This window comes from Podarcis vaucheri (genome assembly GCF_965113315.1).
Source record: "Podarcis vaucheri genome assembly, chromosome: 2".
Classification (NCBI taxonomy): Eukaryota; Metazoa; Chordata; class Lepidosauria; order Squamata; family Lacertidae; genus Podarcis; species Podarcis vaucheri.
The window spans coordinates 40104773-40128530 of NC_138760.1; the positions used below are offsets into that span (position 1 = coordinate 40104773).

Below are 23758 nucleotides of genomic sequence, written 5' to 3' on the forward strand. Positions count from 1 at the left end.
GGCGAGCTGGGCTTGTTTTATGCCAGGAAGGTCAAGGTTACCTTCTGTGCTTCCGCTTGCCAATCCTTAGTTTGCAAAGCTTCTGTTAGGATTTTGTTGCTGCTGCGTTTGTTTGTTTTTAATTTGACAGGCAGGAAGGTTGAGTCATGTATAAGGGAGCATTATGCAATGGTTTCCTCCCTGCTGAACCCTGTTTATAATTATATAGGTCCTGCTTTCTGCCTGTTCTGGGCTTGCTCCTGCCAGGCTGTGCTGCTTGATGGTGAGGTAACACACCTGCAGCTACGATAGATAACACCGTCCCTCTGCTGCATCCAATAGCAAATGCAACAAGAGGGAGAACGGATTTTCTGGGCAGTATGTTTGGGTGTTATTGTTCCGTTGAGTTACCGTATTTTTTGCTCTATACGACTCACTTTTTCCCTCCTAAAAAGTAAGGGGAAATGTGTGTGCGTCTTATGGAGCAAATGCAGGCTGCGCAGCTATCGCAGAAGCCAGAACAGCAAGAGGGATCACTGCTTTCACTGCGCAGCGATCCCTCTTGCTGTTCTGGCTTCTGAGATTCAGAATATTTTTTTTCTTGCTTTCCTCCTCCAAAAACTAGGTGCGTCTTGTGGTCTGGTGCGTCTTATAGAGCGAAAAATACGGTGCCTTCATTTACAAAGTGGTGTCTAGGCTGTGTGGTCCAGTAGTATTTCTATACCTTATGCTTTAAGGAGTAATGGCCTGTTGCTCCTTTAAAACTGGGGCATTGGTAAAGGAACCCTTCCCTGCTGCTGTTTCTTTCTCCTCCTCCCCACTCCTTTCTTTGGGCTGCTGCACACTTTTTCCCAGGCAGCTGTTTCATAACACACACCCATTTTTCTGTTAGTCATGTTCTCCTCTTCCTTTCTGAAGTTCGGCAGGCTTTTTTTTCCTTTCTTTTTTTTTGTACACACCGAACACAGTGATCTAATTCTTCCTTCTGTGGGCTGGCCCTCACCATTTTAAGTTTCCCCCCACCTTCAGCTGCAAAATGGGTGTTGACAGCAGGCATTTGGGGTGACGACTGGGGGAGGGGGGAGAGACCTCACAGGAGGGTTGTGTGTGTTTGTGTGTTTTAAGATGCTAAAATTAGAATGATTACACAAAATTGTGAGGACTTACCAGGAAGTGAGGAGAAGCTGGTGACGGAGATGCTTTTCTCTTTTGTGTTGGACCTCTCCAGAGGTTTCTAGGATGTCGCAAGCTGCTAGCTAAATTAGTCTGTAGATGAGAAGGAAAAGCAGCCTGGCTCTTGCTGATAGGGATACATCTACATAGCAAAGTCGAACCTGTTCCTTGGTTTTTTTTTCACCCTGGTTGCAAAATCCACCCTTTTAACATCGAGTTACTATAATGGAGGTTATATTCTGCCCTAACTCCACCCACAACAAATTCCTCAAGTTTGCTTGCCACAGGCAATTTGCCATTTATAAAGTAGACATAGTAGAACTGAGACTGAGGTGTAAAAAGAACTTTGTGCTTGGGCCTGTCCACATTTTTCATAGCCCACGTAGCTTTGATTTGTTGCATGGATGGAACAAACCCTTTGCTGCTGCACATCATTCAGAAAAGTAAAGGAAGTTACAATCTCTGGCCACTTGCTTCTTCTGAAGATGTGTATGTGTTCTTTAGATTTCATTTCTCTACAGTACTTGAATTTTTCAGGTCTCACAGTGTCCTGAGTTGTTTCTATGACCAGCAGGCCTCTCCTGGCTTTTGAGTCTTTGGATTGAATCCAATTTTTTAAAAAATGTCTGCGTGGAACAACTTGCTCAAGCACAGTGGAACTGCTGCTCCTTGGGTACATCACCCCAAATCTGCTCCGGGGGAATCCCCTGAGCTGGTTTGGCGGGGTGTTCACAAACGTTCCATTATGGCCTTCGCAGAAATTATTCCCCACGCACACCGATTTAGCTGGATGCAGCGCTTATGCATATGCTCATCTTTGAACTACAGTGGTGCCTCGCAAGACGAAATTAATTCGTTCCGCAAGTTTTTTCTTCTTGCGAGTTTTTCGTCTTGCGAAGCACGGTTTCCCATAGGAATGCATTGAAAATCAATCAATGCGTTCCTATGGAGACCGTCCGGGGACAGAGGGGAAGCGCCGCTCTGTCCCCTCTTTTGAAGTAAGGGGCGGCGGGGAGAACATAGCTTCTCCCCGCCGCCCCTTGCTTCAAAAGAGGTCCGGGGACAGCGGGGAAGACGCGCTGCGCTTCCCGCTGTCCCTGGATCTGGGGCTGCGGGGAGAAGATCGCTTCTCCCCACCGCCCCTTGCTTCAAAAGAGGTCCGGGGACAGCAGGGAAGACCCGCTGTCCCCGGAGCTTGCGGGGCAAGCTTCGTTTTGCGAAGCAAGCCCATAGGGAAATTCATCTTGCGAGGCAACTCGAAAACGAAAAAAACTTTCGTTTTGCGAGTTTTTCGTCTCGCGAGGCGTTCATCTTGCGGGGCACCACTGTATATTGGCTGGTTCTCCTAGAGACCAGGAACTACCTTTGTTTGTGAATGGCTGTTCTGTGTCTTTGCTCTGGATTGCAAATTAACCCTGAACTTTCCATTTGTGTGCCTTTAAAAAAAACCTGTATAAAAATTGCCCGTCATTCAGTATCAGCAAAGCATATTACTTGACATGACTGTGTATTTTATTGTTCCAACCCAAAACACAGGGAAGGGCTTTTGCTTCAACGCAGAATGTGTGGTTTGCATGTAAAAGGTCTCGAGTCCAATCCCTATCATCTCAAGATGGGTTGGAAGACTCTTGTCTTCAACCCTAGAGAGCCACTGTCAGCACTGTAGACTTAGTGCTCTAGATGTTTCTGGGCTACAACTCCCATAATCCCTGACCAAGCAGCTTGGGAGTTGTAGTTCAGCAATATCTGGGACGGTGTTTCTCAAGCTTGGGTCTCCAGCTGTTGTTGGACTACAGCTCCCATCATCCCTATTGAGCAAGTCCAGTGGTCAGTGATAATGGAAGCTGTAGTCCAACAGCAGCTGGGGACTCAAGTTTGAGAAACACTGGTCTAGGAACTGAGCCACATGGACCAATAGATTGACAGTGCCAGGCAGCTCCCCATTATTCCTAATCTTGAAAACTACTTTGAGTTAAAGAAAAAACACCTCTCTCTCTCTCTCTCTCTCTCTGTGTGTGTGTACACACACATATGTAGTCCCCCTACCCTTGTTATATTATAAGAGGTGTTGTCAATTGTAAGTTATGTTTCACACCTATTTTTCTCCTCTTGAAAGATCCATTGGATTTTAGGTTGGTATTGGATTTCACCAAGTTGTGTTATGTGACCCTAGCATGGATGTCCCTGCAGGTGTGTGTGTGTGTGTGTGTGTGTGGTGGGGAATTGGAGGTCTCTTGTAACCCGAGCAAGAAGCCCCCTCCTTGCTAGTTTTGTAACTTCTCTGTTTGTTGTGGTAACGCTGCTGATCACTGTGAGGCTGCTAACATGGGGCCCTCCCTGCCTTTTAGAGAGGGCAGCCATGTTCACGGTGTCTAAATAGACTAAAACTGATGTGGGGTTTCTTTCTTTCTCTCTCTCTTCCCCCACCCCTTTGGTCTATTCTGGGATTGTTTAATCTGGCACGCGCTACTTGGAGGGAAATGTTCATTTCTCCTCAGGACAATGGTGTTCACTGGCAATGTTTTTGCCATATATGTTGTGGACTATAGTTCTTTTGATTCGGCTTGTTTGTGACACAGGAAACGTGCCCTCTAGTAAACATGACCCCCAGAACACACCTTCCAACAAAGCAAGGCTCTGGTAGTTTCTGTGTGTGTGTTTTTACAGTGACTTATTGGACTCACATGACGCCTATTCTGTTGGCGTTGGAGAAACAAAGCAAAGCAACATGCCACAACGATGCTTCGTGCCAAAAATGTTCTGGATCTCCTCAGAATTAATGCAGAGATGGGTTTTGTTTAAAAAAGAATTAGAAATGAAGAAGTGAGGAGACTGCAGGATTAAAGGGGCTAGGGAACCTCCACTCCCAGGCGAGGGCCACATTCCCTCAGAAGTAGTTTGCTCAGGGCCAGAGGCCAAAAGTGGGTGGGGTCTAGCTAGTATTTTGCAGAGGCTTCAGAGTTGGACATGACTTTTCCTTCAGGCTTGATTTTTGACATTGCATTGTTAGACCATTTTGACTCTAGTCGGGTGGGTTTTCTCCCCTCAGAATTCAGAATATTTTAAAGGATTGAAATGGCGGAAAGAAACAGGCTTCAAAAGGATGAAGTAGGTGTGGGGAGCAGGTAGGGGCAAGGAAGGCCCCTTGACTGCAGCAAGCCCCTGCTGTTTGAAACTTTAGCACATGACGCTTGCAGATGTTTTCCTTCTACGTATGAGGACTAGAAGCTTGCTTTTTAAAAACATGCACAATATCACAAAATAGCCCTATAGGCCAGTGTTTATACGGTGTGAGGCATCTTCACAACATTGCCTAAGGTGGGCATGCATGATAACTGTAGAGGCCGACTGCACCTTCATTGCCTGAGGTGAGATATTCTGGCTAACTTTTTGATGCATTAAGCTACATAAACTCAGTTCCCCTACCCTGGATTATATTATACAGTGGTGCCTCGCAAGACGAAATTAATTCATTCCACGAATTTTTTCGTCTAGCGAATTTTTCGTCTTGCGAAGCACGGTTTCCCATAGGAATGCATTGAAAATCAATTAATGCGTTCCTATGGTCAAAAAAAGTCCAAACAAAGCCAAATTTGGTACAACAAGAGTTTATTAAGTGCTCTTTAAAGTCACACATACTGTAAAGAGCATTTCAAAATTCAAACCCAGAATTTTTTTAAAAAAACAGCAGAGTGGCCCAATGGTCACAGAAAATCATAAAAAATGCAGAAAAAACCCACAAGCTTCCAGATTCTTGCAAACCCCTCCCCAACTGTTCCCCCAGCCACCCAGCACACAGAAATTCAAATCCAGATTTTTTTAAAAAAAAACAGCAGAGTGGCCCAATGGTCACAGAAAATCATAAAAATGCAGAAAAAACCACACAAGCTTCCAGATTCTTACAAACCCCTTCCCAACACCAAGTCCTTGAATTCCAAACACCCCAACCCAAAATCCAACCCCCCCAAAAAAAGTTTTAAAAGCTTCACTTACCAAATGTCTGCAAAAGAAGTTTTGGAAAAGCTTCAAAAATCACGAAAGTCTTTAAAAACCTCAAAAAAGGCTACTATGTACACTGCGTTCTATGAGTTGCTCCTCGAAGTCAAGTCGCAACTGTATTAACGGTGTTAAGAAAAAGGAAACAAACTTGCAAGACGTTTTCGTCTTGCGAAGCAAGCCCATAGGGAAATTCGTCTTGCGAAGCAGCTCAAAAATGGAAAACCCTTTCGTCTAGTGAGTTTTCCGTCTTGCGGGGCACCACTGTACATACTATAAACATTGCCTAAGAAAATTGTAGCATATGTAACTTTGGCCAGGACTTCCCATCACTCCACCTGGCCAGACAAGGACATAGGTGGCAAATATCCAAACCTTTTGGATAGCTCCCCTTTTCTGGGCTCAGAGCCCAGCACCCCAAGCCCCACAGATAAGGGTAACATCAAAGCAAGCCAATTCACGTATATCAAAGCTCATTGCTACAACTACTACCAATTAGTTGTGGGGTTAATCTTGACTACCAAGATGGTGTTAGCAAAGCTTCTGGAACAAGTTCACCTTTAGTTCAACACAGGTGGGAGAGAGGGAAAACCAGAGTTGAAAATGGGGGACAGGCTAGAAACGTAAATAGGAGCCTCTCCACACTTCAAAACTTTGTGGCAGGTTTTACTTAGCAACTTTTGAATAATGACCCGTTTTTCTCATTTGAGAGTACTGTATTTTTTGCTCTATAAGACTCACTTTTTCCCTCCTAAAAAGTAAGGGGAAATGTGTGTGCGTCTTATGGAGCGAATGCAGGCTGCACAGCTATCCCAGAAGCCAGAACAGCAAGAGGGATTGCTGCTTTCACTGTGCAGCGATCCCTCTTGCTGTTCTGGCTTCTGAGATTCAGAATTTTTTCCCCGTGTTTTCCTCCTCCAAAAACTAGGTGCGTCTTGTGGTCTGGTGCGTCTTATAGAGCGAAAAATACGGTGCTTCTAGAGTAAGGCCATCAAAGGAAAAGCTGTGCTTGATGTTACGTAGGCTGCAAAATAGAAGAAACTAGTTGTGTTCATCTGCTTATGGCATATTTCTACTGGGGTTCTAATCTTCCATTCCAGGAGTTGGATGAAGACTGGTAACTGTGTACTTTTCTATGGTGCATTTTTTTTTGTCGTGTATGTGTGAACCTGTACACCATTTGAAGTACAGTGGTACCACGGGATCCGTTTCGCTGCTTCTGCGCATGCGTGTGATATCATTTTGACCGTCTGCGCATGCACGCGCGGCAAAACCCAGAAGTAATGCGCTCCATTACTTCCAGGTCGCCGTGGAGCACAACCCGAAAATACTTAACTTGAAGCACATTTATCCCGAGGTATGACTGTACTTTTTGAGCAAGTGGTTTATAAATTTTCTAAGTAAAGAAGCAAAATATATCAGGGTAACAAGAGAGCTGGTGTGGCACAGTGGTTAGGCTGTTGGACTGCGACTGGGGACATGCAGGTTCCAATCCTCACTTGGCCATTAAGCTCACTGGTGACCTTTGTCCAGTCTTCATCTCTCTGTCTAACTTTCCTCACAGGGTGGTTGTGAAAATAAAGGGTGGGGTGGAACAACGTATGCTGCCCGTTGAGCTCTTTGGAGGAAAGGGGGAGGTACACTTGTAGTAAAGAAATACTATTGCTTCTGATGTTTTAAATATACAAGATGCAAGTGAGCACCATAAATCAGTGGCTTTTATTTCCGACAACTTCTTGTGCCTAAGTTGCCTCTGGTAAGGGTCGCTTGGCTTGAGTTTCCTACAGACAGATCACTTCCTTGAAGGTAAAACAGTAAGTAGGCTGTTGTGTGTCTTCTCTTGTCACGTTTCCATACAGTGGGAATCTTAATCCTCATCACTTGGATGCGATGTGATATAGGCACATGTCTGATGACGTTCATGGGTTTTTCCCTACATGCAAGCAGTTGTGTAAAAAATTAAATTTGAATAAATTATGTAGGTTGAGACACTCTTTACTTGGCAGCCAAATCCCATTGTTTCAACTAGTTCCACACAATGTATTTGGCATCAGGGTGTTAGGGCTGGCTGACATCTTGATGGGTTGAGAAATGCTGTCAGCCCGGCTTATTTACATACATGATTTGGGCACCTCACTGTGCAGATGGGTGATGCAAGGCATACGTTAATATAGGCAATCTTCCAGGCACCTTTTTATGAGGGGGTGGTTCGGGAGATCAACCCTACGCTGTGGCACACAAGGGAGAGGATCGTGAACATACCTGCAACCTCTGCCCCACTGGATATACATGCTTACTAGATGTCTAGCAAACCTTTTAAACTTCTCTTATTTTAGAGTAGTGTTAACTGTAGTGCGCTAGCTAAATTGCTGCTGTTCCCACTCAACCCTTCAGATGCACCTTCACACAGTTGACTGCACACAAGGAAACTTGTTTTTATTAACCTGGTGTCTGAGCTAGACACGGTACCTTTTTTTTTTTTAAGCCTAGACAAATTGATTAGCTTTTGGTGTTTTATCTTCATTCTTCTTTCCTTTTTTTAAAAGAGCACCTTGAGATAGATACAAAACAGAGTCTTAGAACTGGGGAAATGGAAGGCAGGAGAGTCTGCGTACACATAATAAAAAAGGAGCTCAGTCGTCAAAACAAACATGCTAGTAGGTTGAGCGGAAGGGTGGCGTGTTCGAATTCCACCCCGAGGGAAAGTTGTATGCAAATGTGGAGAGTACTTCAGGGCTTTACATTACATGTAGGTGTGTAGGATGGACGCAGTGCTTGGTGACTGAGGTAGCTGCTCCTCTTTTCAGACGACTTTGAATGTACAGTGGTGCCCCGCAAGACGAAATTAATTCGTTCCGCAAGTTTTGTCGTCTAGCGAATTTTTCGTCTTGCGAATCACGAAATCCCATAGGAATGCATTGAAAATCAATTAATGCGTTCCTATGGTCAAAAAAAGTCCAAACAAAGCCAAATTTGGTACAACAACAGTTTATTAACTGCTCTTTAAAGTCACACATACTGTAAAGAGCAGTTCAAAAATTGAAGGGAAAATAAATTAACTTTATAAACAAAACATGTCTTTGTTTTTAGACAAAGGAAACAAAGTCGCAAGACGTTTTTGTCTTGCGAAGCAAGCCCATAGGTGAAATTCGTCTTGCGAGGCAAATAGAAAACGGAAAAACCTTTCGTCTAGCGAGTTTTTTGTCTTGCGAGGCATTCGTCTTGCGAGGTACCACTGTAGCTTTTAGAGGGACCCGACAAAAAGGAGTATACTTATTTGCAGGGTGGGGCCCAGACTGTGCTGGAATGAACCAATTTTTCTCCAAGCAATTTGAAACTACCCTATTAGGATTACCTGAAGAATGAGGAACCCCCCCCCCAACTCCCTCTATTAAAGCTGTCCAGTATCAAGTACCTAATATCTGAGATGGGGGCATTTTGGATGAAACTTCCTGATGCATGGGAAGCAGAGACAGGAAATATTCATCACGTGCTCTCATTTGGAAATGTATGAGCCAGAAAAAAGCATAGAACCCTCAACTTCTGTTTTCAAGCATTAACACAGATTGAAACTTGTGGTTCCATAACATGGGGATATTGCCTGTTACTGTGCTCAACTCTTTCATTTGCAAATACAAATTTTGCAGTGTGTGTGTGTTTATTGTAGGGTAATTAGCTGGGGAATGGCCAGGTATTAATGCAAATTAGATCTGATTTACCTATATATAACATTTGGAAAGACAGGAAAGTCCCTACTCTTTATATTGAGGTGACAAAATTGCAACTCTAGTTTTGCCCCCCCCCCAGCAATTTTTTTCTGCCCACCCCTCAAAGTCCCTATTGATTTTGGCTCTGGCAAAATTAAAAGAAAGTAGAGACAGTGCTGGGACGCAGAACCCAGCTCCCCAATTGGAATGCAAATCACCCCTTCCCCAGTCATCTGATCAGGCCTTTGACATGCAGAGAGATGAGGATAACCCCTTTCCCTCAGGTGATCTGCATAGATCATCTTGGGAGGGAAGGCTGCGCATGATCCTCTGTTTTATGGGCTTGTGTGGCACATGTGGGGAAGATGCTCAGTGGCAGACCATCTGCTTTGCTTGTGAAAGGTTCGGCTCCTGGCACCTCCATGGGGTCTGTGAGAGACTGCCAGTCGCTGCCTTTCAGTACAGACAGCACTGAGGTAGATGGCATGACTCTGTATAACCACCTTTCTATGTCCCCATGTGAACTGGCCACACTCACCACTGTCGTACAGGTCCCAGAAGGTTGGCCAAGGGTGAGCACGACCCTCTGGCCAGAAAAAGCTTAGCCACCCCTGCTTTATATGACGAGCCACGTGTGAGGAAAAGGTCAGTTAAAGTGTAACTAGTTTCTTTTGTGCGTGCGTTTTCGTTTTCTTGCGTGCCTTTCTGTGGATGGGCTTCCCAAACGCAGTCCCTTGCCCCCATTTAAGTGGAGTGTCAGACCAGGCCAGCATGGACTGTTGGAGCACATGAGTAGAATTTGACTGCAGGGTGGACCCATAGGAAAGTTGGATGGCTGCAGAAGATTGAAGCTGGCACAGCTGCTCACTTAAACTGGAACTTGCGTACCTGGCCGTGTTTGATCTGATAAAAGAGGTCATCTTGCAGATGAGGGAACCGCTTTAGAGAGCAGTCGATTTACATGGTGACGGAGCCAGACAAAAGGTATAGACAGACAACTTGCTTGGGGCAATTAATATGCATTGTTTCATCATAGATGGCACGTTCTGCAAATTGGCCTCTATTGGTGCAGCTAATTTCTGCCGGGTTCTCAACTCTCAAGCTGCCATGCTTCCTTCTCAGGCTTTAGGAGGGAGAAGATGTTTAATAAGGAAGTGTGCTTATTGTGAGGGGGTGGTTTGTGAGATGCTGCTGAGATAAAGGGCCAGCCCTGAGTCTTAGAGTTCCCCAGAAGATTGAGGTTGGCGCTTGATTAATGATGCAAGTCAAACATCGCATGTCAAGACCCCGAAAGAGGCAGCCCTGCACAGTGGAAAATGCAGTTGTCGGGGATGAGGCAACATTGCTCACTGGCAATGGGGCCTCCCATGAACCAAAAAGGTTCCCCGTTCTGAAATGTGCTGGAATTATGCAAAACACACTCAGTTCTGTTTGTTCACCTGCTTCATTTTGATGGCATAACACAGAAAGCTTTTTATACATTTTGGGATTGTGCAATCCATCTCTGTCTTTGTGTAAGCAAAATGAAACATAACTTTGCAAACTACATGACAAACAGGCATCAGTTACACACCCTGCCTTTCTTTGGTCAGTGTGTACCAGTGTTTGGAGGCTTTTAGATTTTGCATCCATTTCTCTGAATTGTAGGACCAGCTATTTTCCTGGCATGTAGATCATGCATTCTGGATCATACATGGTCTGGGCCTTTAAACCCTCCTGCTTCGGTTTTATATTGTCACCAAAAACCAAAAAGGGGGTTATGTGTGTTTTCCAACTACCAGCCAACAGATTGGTGCCAGCCCAAAGTCTGCTTCCTGCAGGTTTGTGCAAAGGGAAATCACTTAGTTTCCTACTATTATTGTGTGGGAAGGTTTTAATACCTTGATCAGCAACTAGATATTGTTGTGGAAGATTTTGGAGCAAACATTTTTAGGCCACACATACACACAGATCTCTCTGCCCCCCATCTTTGGAGGGAAGGGCAGAAAAAGTTGCTTGGGGGCTGGATAAACATGGAGGATGGTGTAGACCAGTGTTCTTCAACTTTGGGTCCCCCAGTTGTTGGAGCTACAACTCCCATCACTCCAAGCCAGATATCCAGTGGTGAGGGAGGATGGGTAGTTGAACAACATCTGAATAGCACTGGTGTAGACCTTAGTTGTTATCCTTCTGTGAAGCAGCTTGTAAACCAGTGTTGTCTCCTCTCCCCCCCCCCTCCATCACTTTACCCCTTTCTCTCTTTCCTCCCCCTGCCTAAAGCAGGGCATTCTCTGAAGTCAGATTTGGCCAGAATCTTGACAACAGTTCCTGCCATTGGTTTCCTTCAGCAACATTTTGTAATTACTGTCAGCAAAAGGTTGTCCACTTCTGGGTAGGAGGAGCTCACCAAGCAGCAATCTGCCCCTTCCTCCTTCAATAATTTATTGTGTGGGAAGGTGGGAATTTATTGAGGAAGAAGCTTGCCAGCAGGTATGGGTGTAGGGGCAATGTAGCCAGTCTATAGGTTGAATAGTCAAGGTCATCAAATCTGTTTAACCAGCTGTAAACCCTTTCTTGAACATCACTTGGTTTTATTTATACATTTTGTTGTATTCTATTTCATTCTACCATGAGCTCAAAATAGTTTACACCAAGCTCCTATTGAGCCGCTGCACATCCAGTTGATTAATCCATGCGGAAAATGGAGTTCCCCTTCCTCTCAGACCTTCCATTTGGTGCATTCAGTCAGGCTGGTGAAAATGCCGATCCAGCCACTGGTTTTAGCTGTGAATATGGGACCCTGCTCTGCCAATATTTATCAGAGTGGGGTAGTTAATTTTTAAGGAGGGAGCTCAAGGGTGTGGCACATGCTTTGGAAACGACCTAAACTCTTTTATCTATTTTCCCAGACTCTACATTGTACTGCTTAGTTGGGGGAAGGAGAGGAAGCCATGTGCTCTTGTTGGGGCTATTTCCTTGTGTTGCATGTGGAAGCTGGATATCCTTCTATTATTATTTTTTTTAAAGTAGACTTGGGAAGTCATTAGGTGAACCCTTGCACTGACCAGGCGAAGGGAGCCGCAATTATAACCCTGTTTCTCTCTTTCTCTGCCCTCCAGATGTGCACACCCAGCAATACTCCAGCCACGCCTCCCAACTTCCCAGACGCCCTTGCCATGTTTTCCAAGCTGCGGACTTCAGAGAACCTTCAGAGCAGCAACAGCCCTATCACATCCATGGCTTGCTCTCCTCCGGGTAGCTTCAGCCCCTACTGGGCTTCATCGCCTCCAAACCACCAACCTGCCTGGATCCCTCCTTCGTCGCCCACCAGTCACAACCTCCACCACCACCTCCACCACCAGCAGCCCATGTGGCCTCCTGTGTCTCAGCAAGGGCCCCCCCAGCAGAAAGCCATGGCGGCAATGGATGGCCAGAGATAAGACTTAATGTTTTTGGAATGGGGGGGAAGAAGTTGATAGGGTGGCGGGGGCGGTAAAGAAGGTGTGGCAAATCCAAGGGGGCACAGGGAAATGGGGTGGGGGTATTTTTTCCCCCCTGAAGATCGCACTGGAATATTTTATAGTTTTGTTTTTTTTAAAAGAAAAAAAACTGATGAGATGTCATCATCAGCCCAAACCCCGATGTTCCTTTCCCCCGCACCCACCTTCCTTCTCTTCCCTTATCCACTCTTCAGGAGAGTTAATAACTGATCTTTTTCTCTTTTTTAAAAGAAAAAAATATATATAACTATAATATATAAATATATAAATATATCTAATGTATATACATCACGAATGAAAGCAACGGAATTGCAAAGATCCAGGTAGCATTCTGCGAAAGCTGCCTGGAAAAAAGAAGGGTGGCTGTGTTGGATCCGGGGGGTCGGGGAGGGGGTTCAAGGTGTCTCCCTGTGTGTGCGCGCGTATGTATGTGATTGGGGGTGGCTGGGAGAGCTCAGAAAGTTGCCTCTCCTTTCCACCCTTTCCCAATTTTGTTGCCCTCCTCTTGATTTTCCTTTGGCTCCTGGTTGTCAGGAGTTGCCTGTAGCAGCTGAGATGGTTGAGGGGCCTTGAGGGAAGAAACCCTCCTTGCTTGAAGGGAAAGCACAGGCCTCAGATTCTGTGGCTGCCTGTGTGGCCGTGCGGTTCAGAGAGCCTCCTAGGCTGGGCGGGGTGTCACCTGCTAAAGGAATTGAGCTTCTACCCCCTGCCCCATGTTGTGACTGAGCGTGAGGGGTCGGGGAGGTAATTTTCCACTGTGGGCTCCGCTCCACAGGGCTCTACTGTAGGCCACAGAAGGAGCCTGAAAAGAAAAGGGGGAAAATGGAATAGTGCAAAATGTCATGTTATCGGGGCTGTAAATCTGTGAGACCATGTTGAGTCCTACTCAAGATTTTGTACATTCAAGGAGGCAAATCTTGTCCTTTTTTGACAGGTGCCGAGACATGTACAGTCTGGCAAAACCAGCCAGCTCTTCTAGCCTATACATGGGCTGGCAAATTTATGGGCGAGAGTGGGGTTTCGTGGGCTTGCGTCCGTGCTGTCATTTGGGTTTAAACCCTTTCTCCATTGCCCCAACTTTGGCCTATTGAAACCCTTTTTCTTCAACGGCTGCAGCAGGTGTGCTCCAAGTAGCAGAAACTAGAAGTGGGTTGGGGGTTTTGTTTTTTGGTACCTTACCACAGACTCTTTATTGCTCTCCCACCCCCCACCCGTCCCCTTCTTGTTTTTTGGGGGAATGGTTTTCCCCTTCAGCTCTCAAGCTGTTTCCCTTTTTAAAAGGACAAAGTTTAAGCATTTGGGAGGATAAGCTGGAAGGGAAGTTGCTGAAGTTTTCAAAGGTATAAAAACACAAACGTCAACCTCCCCAGAAGATGGATTATTCGAAGGAGGACTCAAGAGAGTGCTCCCTGACATCCGGCGGCAAGGGCGATGCTGAGGCTCTTTTTGTTTTTGTTTTTTTTGTTTTTTAGGTTTTAAAATCAGAATCTTGCTTAAACAGGTTGAAGGTTTTATATTAATTTAAAAATAAAAAAAAATCACTTTTTTAACCAGAGTGGCACTTGTCTCTTTGTCCCCCACCCTGTTGCCTTACACTTCTTCTTCTTTAATTCAAAGAAATCTGCTGGGTATGAATGATAGACGTTAGAACTGAACGGAAACCAAAAACCAATGCTTCCTCTTTACATACGCGACACTGCAAAGGCACACAGCTTGCTCTCCTCTTCCTCACCCTCCCTTCCATTATCTAGAAACCTACTCCGCTCTTCCCTGCTGTCCCTGCTGCACGTCACTCATTGGCTTATGCGAAAAGCAAAACGAAACTAGGTCGTCAGTGTTAATATTAGCATTCATTTGGAATTGCTTCTTAATTCAGGTTAAAAAAGAAAAGGCACTTACACACTTCAGCGCCAGATGAGGAGAGAAACATGGGAACGAGAGTGCTAGCTGTACTCCCATTCCCATTTCTCTCTCCAGAGGTTGGAAGGTGTCTTTGTGAATCAGGGAGCCAGCTTCTACTCATGTATACTCCCCCAGGCAGTGTAGACCCCTGGAAAACCAGAATTTACATCACATGGGAAACATGCCTGTTTAGGAGCCAGGACCTCCCCTTTGGGCTGCTGCCCTCTAATTTGCAGAGGGAGATGATGGGGCAGGGGGCAGACTTCGGTTTCATTCGCATGGTGGGTGTATTGCGTTCATTTATTATAAGGTTAGTGCCTGGTTTTGCTAACTTTCCTTGCATGCTGCATAAGCCTGTTCCACCACATATCTACCTCTGCACCAACACGGTGCGGGAAATGTCGTTCGCACAGATGTCAAAATGCCGTCCCTTGACACTGTGCCGTTCTGTGCTGAAATTCCGGCACGCTTTCTAACCAGGTAAAAAAAGGAGGGCATGAGCCTCAAAATGGGCAGGAAGTGCAGTGCATGCTGGTATGCCGCCTCTCGGCTCGTCATGTGAGCAGCTGCGGCGTGAAAACGGGGGAATGCCACACTAAAGGTCCCATGATTTTCCAGGTTGAGAGGGCTGCAAACAGTTTTTGCTGGAGTCAAATAACATGAAAATGAGTGCTAAACTTGCACAATATTCCATTCCATTCGTTTTTCCGAAGTAGCTTTTGCGTTGTGCAAAAGCTCAAATATAATGTGCAAAATAACATTTAGGGAGATGTCAGGAAAACGGAATAAACAGCAGCCTTCGCAGACCTTGTTCCCACACCACCTCCTCATGTTAGTTCCACCTCTTCCCTAGACCCCTGAAGAAGAGTGCTTGTATGTTCTCATCTTAATTGCCTTGTAGTGAACACTTGGCCGCTTTGACTTCTGTGTGGAGCCGCTATATCAAGCTGCATTCAAGTTTATCTCTGCTGTCGGCGTTATTGCTTTGGAAGAAGTGGGTTTTTTTTAAATAGAAGTTTTTGAGTAGGCTCTGACCAGAACAAAAACACATTGAAGTGGGTGTTGAGGCATCTTTTTCCATTGTGTGTGAGTGTGCATGCAAACAGACACACACACACACACACACACACACACACACACACTGTTGTGTCACTAAAAGATGGGGTTACACACTTCCTCTGCCATCCCTCCCCTCACTACATGGAGAAGTGAACAGAGGGGCCACACATTGATTTGAATGCAGGATCTGGATGCTGAACACATTTCCTACCAGGATCAGGGCCAGGCCAACATCCAGAAAAACACAAGATCCCTCAGTTCCAGTTCCATGCAAGGGGTGTGAAACTCTCTGTCTCTCGGGCACACAGAGGTAGGTATCTACATGTATATAAAGGTGTGGATTTTAGTCCAAATTGTGGTGGGTGTTTGAATGTACATTTGTTTGTTCTTACTATGGGGGTGCCTTCAGCAGCTCAATATATAACGGAAGGTGGGTGAAAAATTATGGGCGAGGAAAGTAGAATTTAACATCACCTGGGGGATAATTATGAGTCGGGGGTTGATCTCTGCATTGTGGAATCTTGTCACTGCCGTTATTGCTTTCAGTTGGGATAATGTAACCCAAAAGAGCAGTGCTATGCATATTTCCGAAGAGAGAGGGAAAGCCTGCTGTCATAAAAAAGAAGTCCGGGAGATCTTGTTTGCAATGAGAAGAACTTGGTGAAGGAGATCCATTTTGCTTCTCAGTCCCATCTTTTCTTCTACAGCCCAGACTAAAGTCTGCTGTAAGCCCTTCCTTCACACTATTGGCCTTGTTAATAAGTGTAGCTTTATAAGTGTGAATTTTAACACTTGCTCAAATCTCTCTCTCTCCCCCCCCCTTGTCAACTTGGTGTAAGAACAAAAGTGGGGCTGTCATCAACACTTCATTGCTAAAGACTTTCCTGCAGGCAATGGTGGGCTACTGCCACTGTTCTTCTGTAGGCCAGCTTTGCGCTATTGGACCACATTGGTGTTGATGAATTCGGTTTAGGCCTTCTTGTATGACTGCCTTCTGTTCAGCCAAATGTCTGTCATTCTAGTGATCTACCAATGGACCATTTTTTAAAATCTTCCTTATATTCAATACAGCACCACCTGTGGCCCCCCACGTACCTGATCAGGTATATTAGCAGCCGCTGAGCTCACTCCAAACCAGTAGTCTTCAACTTTTTCTGACCCAGAAGCCCCACCTTCAGCCCAAATATACATTGGTGGGCAGGACCTGCTTTGCATATGTTTGTATAGAGTGGTAGTACTGTGTTTGCAGCCAAGCACTGAAGGCTCTTTGCTCCCATGTTTACACATTTGAGAAAGACAAAACCTATAGGCTGAGTTGAGTCAACCATCCTTAGCAAGACTGGAGACTGTTGGTTCCATCTTTTCATCTCGGTGTTAGGTAAACAAAAATACTCTTTAGTGAGTAGAATGCACCATTCTGTTACAGTCAGTAATAGCTGAGCTTTATTTCTAATAGCATGATAGCATGGCAGAAGCAGCCTAGAATTCCCCCACCCCACCCCATGTAGAGCAGGGATGGGGAACCTGTGGCCCTCCAAATCTTGTTGGCCTCCAACTCCCATCAGCCCCATCCAGTATAGTCAGTGTGCTGGATGGTGGAAGTTGGAGGCTGGCAACATCTGCGGTGCCACGGGTTTCCCATCCCTGGTTTACACACACACAAGGAATTCCAGGCTAACAATGTTTGGAGAGCCACAACACCCCTGTTCTGCCCAGATCCCAGCAATTTGACTATCAAAACATAACAGCGTACATGAAAGAAAGCAAAATTCTGGGTAGAAGACTCCTGAATTATACATACCTTTAAGAGGCTACAGGCTTAACATCTATGCTTGACTCTTAAGCCCTGTTCAGGCTTTTGTTGGGGGTTGAGCATGCAACCACTGTCCCTACTTTTTCAGGTTTCTGCATGATGCTGTGCTCTCCAATTTGCAGCAGGTGATGAGATTCAGGGGGTAGAGGTCCCACACTGTCCCGTCCCCCCCAGCTCGCCCATGTGCTGCTTTACCCTGCTTCCTAAATGCCTCTGGATTGCTTCTCTGTTTAAAAAACTGCTAGGGGTGCCACTTCCCATGCCCTTGTTGCCATGGAGAATTACAATCTCCCTCTCTGGTTTTAGCCCTTCTGTGGAATTGGCTCTTGAGGCTCTTGAATACCTTCTCCAAGAACCCCTCTTTGAGAAATTAGATTCTTACTTTTTCACATGCAGCGTAGCTAAGCTACAATTCTTTTGACTCCTTGTGCCAAAAGCACCAAGCTGGTGTTATTTTGGGCTTCTTTGAAGTACACTGGATGGATGGCCCGGATTCTAAAGAACTTGCTTTGTGTGTGTTTTCAAAACCCCTAGGTCCACCTCAAATTTAACGTGGCTAAGTAAGGCCTGAACTTAATGCCGATGGCATTGCATTTTCCACAAGCAATGAAAATTGTGGGAGTAGGTGCAGAGACCTGCAACTCATCATTTTCAGGGTTTGTTCATACGATTTCTTACATCCTGCCTTCCACCGGGGCACATCACAGCAATGAAATCTACAACTAAAAAAAACCCACATTGCACAATCTCTCCATTGCAAATGAAACATAACCGTGTAAATTCAGCAAAAGACGTGGACCCCATAAAACAAAATATTGCAACTGCCAAAGTTGGGGCGGGGGAGAGGTGTGTCTTCAGCATATGGGGAAAGCTATTCAATGCAAGACACAGCTATGTGATCAGGGCTTTTTACACACAAATGTGTTAAAACACCTTGAGCTGGGCCCAGAAATGAACTGTCAGCCAGTGCAACCGTTTGAAAAAGGGGTTACATAAATTCTAAATGGAACCCCAGCCAGTAATCCGGCTGCTGCATTTTGAACCAGTTGGAAGTTTCTGAGGGATATATCTCTCTGGCTTTTGACTATTGCCTGTGATGAGTTCCCACCAACAACGAGCTTGAAATGGGAGGCGAGGGGAGCTGAAAGTTACACAGCCTGGCTGGCTTCTGAAAATGTCTTTGCAGCATCTGCTGTCTGTGTGCTACAAGTGATTTGAGCTTTGGCAGAGAGAAATTGGGTATATAACACAGGAGGATTTTCCCCTCTGTGCTTTTCCCTCTGGAAAGATCGGTTTTTATCACTACTGTTGTTTTTAAAAAAGCATGTTCGAAGTCTGGCTTGCAGCGAAGCTGCTGTGTGTGCCACATGCCTAACATGGCATATAAAATCTGGAATCTGGCTTTAGGCTACAGGGGAAACCATAGCTTCCTTTCTCTTAAATGGTCATGGCTCTAGTCCTCATTGACCCAATAGCTTGAATAGTGCAAAGACCCAAAATTGCTATTAGAATGAATGGAGTCAAAAGTAAGAGTGGTTTAGATATTGTGTGTGCATAATATGGGTGACAGCTGTTGCCTTAGAGGCATTGACACTCATGCAGTGCCCGTCCTGTTCTGCCAACAGATCAGTATGCCCTTTCAAAGGGGTGGATGCTTTGGCCACTGATGGTCTCATTTCTTCAAATAAGTCTTCTCCCTCCTGTGCTTTAGTCAGGCTGACTCACACTGTGTCCACGTTCAGCCGAGAAATTATAGTGAAGCATTACGTATAAAAGAGGTTAAACTCCAGGCAGCTGCTGCTGATGCGCTACTTACTGTTTCCTGAAAGCAGCAAATGAGCAACTTGGCAGCTGTGGGGGAAATGGTTTCAGGAGGGGAATGGAGTCTGCTGTTCTGTTTTGGGAAGTCTTCTGGCCTTTGTTGTTCATCAGACTGCTTTTGTTTAACTCTGGGGTGGGAGTGGGAGAACAGCTTCAATCAAGTCTTAGGCTGCAAAAATGTGGGCATCTAGATTTATGTATTTTTTAAATTTTAATAGGAGCATTACAAATGGTGTAGCTATACTTGAAGCTTTGTAAACATAAGAAGTACTGTATAGAAAACATTGGACCTACAACGAAATATTGCAGTGTGAAATGCTCCTGTCCATAATATGAGTCGGCCATTCCCTTTTCCGGGATGTTTCATTTAAGCATGCTAAAATCTTCTTTGGTTTGTTCTGGGGATCTCCTTTTAGGTTTTTCCTAACCCTTGTTTTTCATACTTTTGCAAACCTGTCAAGAGGTTTCTTCCCTACTAGGCATGGATGGAGTCCTTTCTAGCTTCAGAAGGAACCACACTTAAGAGAATGAGTTCGCTATTGATGTATAGGATTTGCTGTGTCAACGTGTTGCTGCTACACCTGTCTTCTTGCTGTACTTCAGTTGCTGTGTGTGAGAGAGAGATCAGGTACAGTGTAGTATAAATATACAGTGAATACTTTTATTAGTCCCAATAATGATCATAGAGAAAGATTTGCTCCGTTTGTTGGAAGCACACCTTGAAAGTCTTAAACCACGCCTATTCAAAAGTATTGGGCTAAGTCACATTTAATGAGACTTATTTCCAGTTAAGTTTATGTTCAATATATCGCTCTGTGAACTCCTATACTGATCTACCACTGAGAGTGTCAAAGGAGCTGGTATGTAAAATAGAAGATTGACACGGAACCTGATGGCTGCCACTTGATGGTTATATATGTTGCCTATATGTAACAAGAGGGAATAAGTTGCCTAGGTAACTGCAGACCTGTTAGTTTAATTTCAGAGGTAAACAAGGCCCGGACCAAACTGTAAAAGCGAGACTTCTAAAGGTGACGGAGTAGATTCTGTGTGAGTGTTAAAACGCTTTTGGTAGGTAACGGAATGTAGAATTGATCGATGCACCCTAATATGATATCTTTTAAAAATTGCTGCTGATTTTCCTTAATTAGGGAAATGTGGTCCGAACCAATTCTCTAGATTTCAGTAAATCAAAACTCGGGTTCAGCAACGTGAACATCAGTTGGTCAAATAAAACCTATGCCTCTCTGGTTCAGCAAACCATTGATACGATAAGGCACAGGAAGCTCATGTTATCCTCCTTTAACTTAACGTTTTGTGCAGGTATCATGCAGTGGGTAAGGAATTAGTGGTGAGAACAAAGCGCTTCCATGCTAGAGATAAGTACCAAGTAGCATTCCTCAAGGGTGAGTCATGGGACCCATGTTAGGAAATACTTTGGGTAGTAACCTGGGTAATGGCAGTAGGAGTGTTTTTAATTAAGTTTGCTGATGGCGCCACAGTCGCAGGCATTGTCAATACAGATAAGGATCAGGCACGTTATGCAGCTTGACCTGGCTGACGTTATAGACTGGCAGGGATAAAGTGTACAGACATAGTGCTTTGGGTGCCCTAATCAGGATTGATTCTGTATGTTAATTTGAAGTAAAAGTTGTTGGCAGCTAGATCGTGCAACACAAAAACTGCTTCTAGATTTGTTGACTCATGCTGTAGGAGGGGCACTGTTTGGGCACAGAGAAACATAGTCCAAAGCTAAGAGGTGGTGCCATGTAGCGGTTAAGCAACTGAGCAGCGAGCCAGGAAGTTCTCTACTCAAATCTATCTGACCCGACCTCAGTAGGTGCCTTGTTGTGCAAGGATGATGGTGGTGTTGACTCACCTTTTTCAAGATTCTTATATAGGGGTTCCTGAGAAGATAAGAGAGGTGCTTCGACTTCTAAAGTGCTACAAAGCACACATGTGTTTCGATTGTTGCTTTCATCGCCTGGGACTGGGACAGACCACCAATTTGTGTGGGGTTTTTGCATGCCACAACTGTGAAAGGGTTGCTTCAGAAGTAGGCGATTGGGGGTTCCCCCCCCCAGAATGCCTGGCCGTAGTCGCAGTTAGCTTGATAGCTTTGTGGTTTGGAGAAAAGCTTTGCTGTTTTTCTTCCAGTAGTAACTGAAGCTGCCTTGAATGCTGTAATGTTGTTAAAAACCTTGGCTGTGTTACACTTACTAAATCTTGCACAAAGGCAGAGAGAGAAGCTGAACAATAACAAGCTAATGTCTTGGCTGTGCTTTGGGAACAAATCCGAAAATAGCCTTGCAGAATGTCAACCAATGGGAAGTTGGAGAAGGGTGAAGCAACCAGTGACTTAAGTGATGGAGCCAGTGACACTGTTGACTCTTGTCACCAAATGCTATCACTTCCACAGGACCTCAGAAACCCAGTCCTAGTTGGCTGGGGTAGCCTAGGGATCTGGTGTCATCCCGGCTTGAGAGTTGCTTGGCAGGTGCTGCTGTCTGTGCCCTTTTATGAGCGAGAGTTGCCCTCTTGCGTAAGCCTCCCCACCGGGTTGTGTGTACTCCGCTCTTCTTGCAACACGTGGCAGATTCCTGAAAATGCACATGAATTCGCTTCCTTGCACCAGGCAAAAGGGTTCAGTGGTGTGAGTTTATATCTTATCCTCTATCAGAGATTTAAAGTCAGTAACAATGCTGATTAAAAAGAGCAAATGGTTTTTTAAAAAATCCACACCCACCCCTAATTAACCATCAAAAATGTCTTCTCTGTGTGCAGTGGTACCTCGGGTTAAGTACTTAATTCGTTCCGGAGGTCCGTTCTTAACCTGAAGCACCACTTTAGCTAATGGGGCCTCCCGCTGCTGCCACACCGCCGAAGCACGATTTCTGTTCTCATCCTGAAGCAAAGTTCTTAATCTGAGGTAATATTTCTGGGTTAGCGGAGTCTATAACCTGAAGCGTATGTAACCCGAGGTACCACTGTATAATGTTTCTTTTCTGCAGAAAGGGCTCTGGTGAAGCTCCAGGAGGAGCAAACCTCCATGAAATGGCTTTTAAAAGCTGGGGATTGGACAAATGCAGGAAGGAACCCATAAGAATCAGCCATGATAACTAAATGAAGACTGTCTGGCCAGAGGCAGTATACTGGGGGGGAAGCAAAAGAGGACGATTCCATGCCCTGTTTGTGAGCTCCCCGGGAGCATCTAACTGCTAGAAACAAAACATAGGACTAAACAGACCCTTAGTCTTGTCAGGCACGTTTACTGTGCTTTTTAAGCTTGCTGCTATCATTAATGCTTTGACTGTACATGCCTGTTTTGCATTAGTTTGCCTGCTGCTTCTAGTTATGGAGATGGACAAAAAGACTATGCTGTGTACAGAATCTTACCCTTCCTGAGCATTGCAAAGGGATTCAGCCTGCCTGCCTGTTTTGTTATTTTCTTCACAGCTGTAAGGGCAACCTATGGCTCTCCAGATGTTGCTGGACTCCCAACTCCCATCAGCCCCAGTTAACATGGCCCCAATGGTCACAGGTTCCCCAGTCCTATGTTAGATAGGCCCTGGTTCTTCTAAATAATGGTTGAAGCAATTATATATATCTGCTGCTCATTGTGTGTACCACAGGAACATGTGGTATGATAATGCCAATATACAGTGCACTAAGAGACAGAATAAGCCACATGCTGAATGTTTAGCATCTAACGGCTTCTGCTGTAGCCATAAGCCATCATTCTGCTGAAGGAAGATGCATTTTGTACCTGGCCACGGATTCTGTATTTTGCACAGTGTGGCGCTGAAGGTTTAGAATGCCCAAAGCTCTAAACAGCAGTTTCCCCCCTCTGTCTACATTTATGGGAACTACTCATTAGGCTCTAAACTACGTGTTGCTTCTTCTCCCTGCACCCCCCCCCGACCCTCCTCCAATCAAATATCTCTCATTAGTATTGGTTCACACATGCAAGTTTGAAACTTGGCATCTTCCAGGTGCTGAATGAGGCATTTGAAACTAAACATTACAGAGCCTGAGTCTCCTCAAACACTATGCCGGGCAATGAATCCATATACATTCAGCTGCGAGTTATCAGTGAATCAAGTGTACATCTTTCCTTTGATTAACTGAAATCTGGAGAGGCAGATTATCTGAGTACTGAGTTAGATGAACCAGTGGTCTTCTTCCTATGTTCTGCTGTGTACTTTGCATTAGTTAAAACTTGCCATAGTTGGACCCTACCCCTCCCACCTCCAGTTTCATGCAATGGCAGCAACAAAGCTTTTTGCTCATTAAACGCCTTAGCATTCTGGCAAATGGCATGTAAATTGTGCAATAATCCAGTCGCCTAGTATGCTGTTCTGAATTCCCACTTGTAAAATTTCAGGCACATCAGCTATTACTATAGCAAACTGGGACACATAATGGATGAGACTTGCAACTAACACATGAATCTGAGCAAGCACAAGGGACTGCTCTGTAGAATGTGGCTAAGAATCATGGCCCCATTTATGGGGGGCCCTGTGCCATCTAACAGCTTTCTTCCTCTTTATGTGTGTGACATAAAGGGTGGTGGTCAACTAAGTTTTATTCAGAATAGACCCATTGAAATTAATGGACCTAACTTAGTCATGATCTTTAATTTGAGTGCGATTGCTGTGAGTAAAGCTTGGATGAATACCACCCCAAGTCCCCCCCCCCCCACTGTAGAAGCAGAGTTACATGCATTGGCCCTGGTTCTTTGTTGTTGTTGTTTAGTCGTGTCCGACTCTTCGTGACCCCATGACCAGAGCACGCCAGGCACTTCTGTCTTCCACTGCCTCCCGCAGTTT

The 23758-nt window shown here is 45.1% G+C and overlaps 1 protein-coding gene across 1 annotated transcript in view; it reads left to right on the forward strand.

Moving 5' to 3' along the window:
• The window catches only part of UBALD2 (UBA like domain containing 2), a 32497-nt gene extending 19348 nt beyond the window's left edge, over positions 1 to 13149 (forward strand). The window contains exon 3 of the mRNA XM_082205006.1: positions 11954 to 13149. Coding sequence (XP_082061132.1) covers positions 11954 to 12274 — 321 coding nt within the window. The 3' untranslated portion in view covers positions 12275 to 13149. The remainder of the gene's footprint in view (positions 1 to 11953) is intronic.
• The last annotated feature ends 10609 nt before the right edge of the window (positions 13150 to 23758 follow it).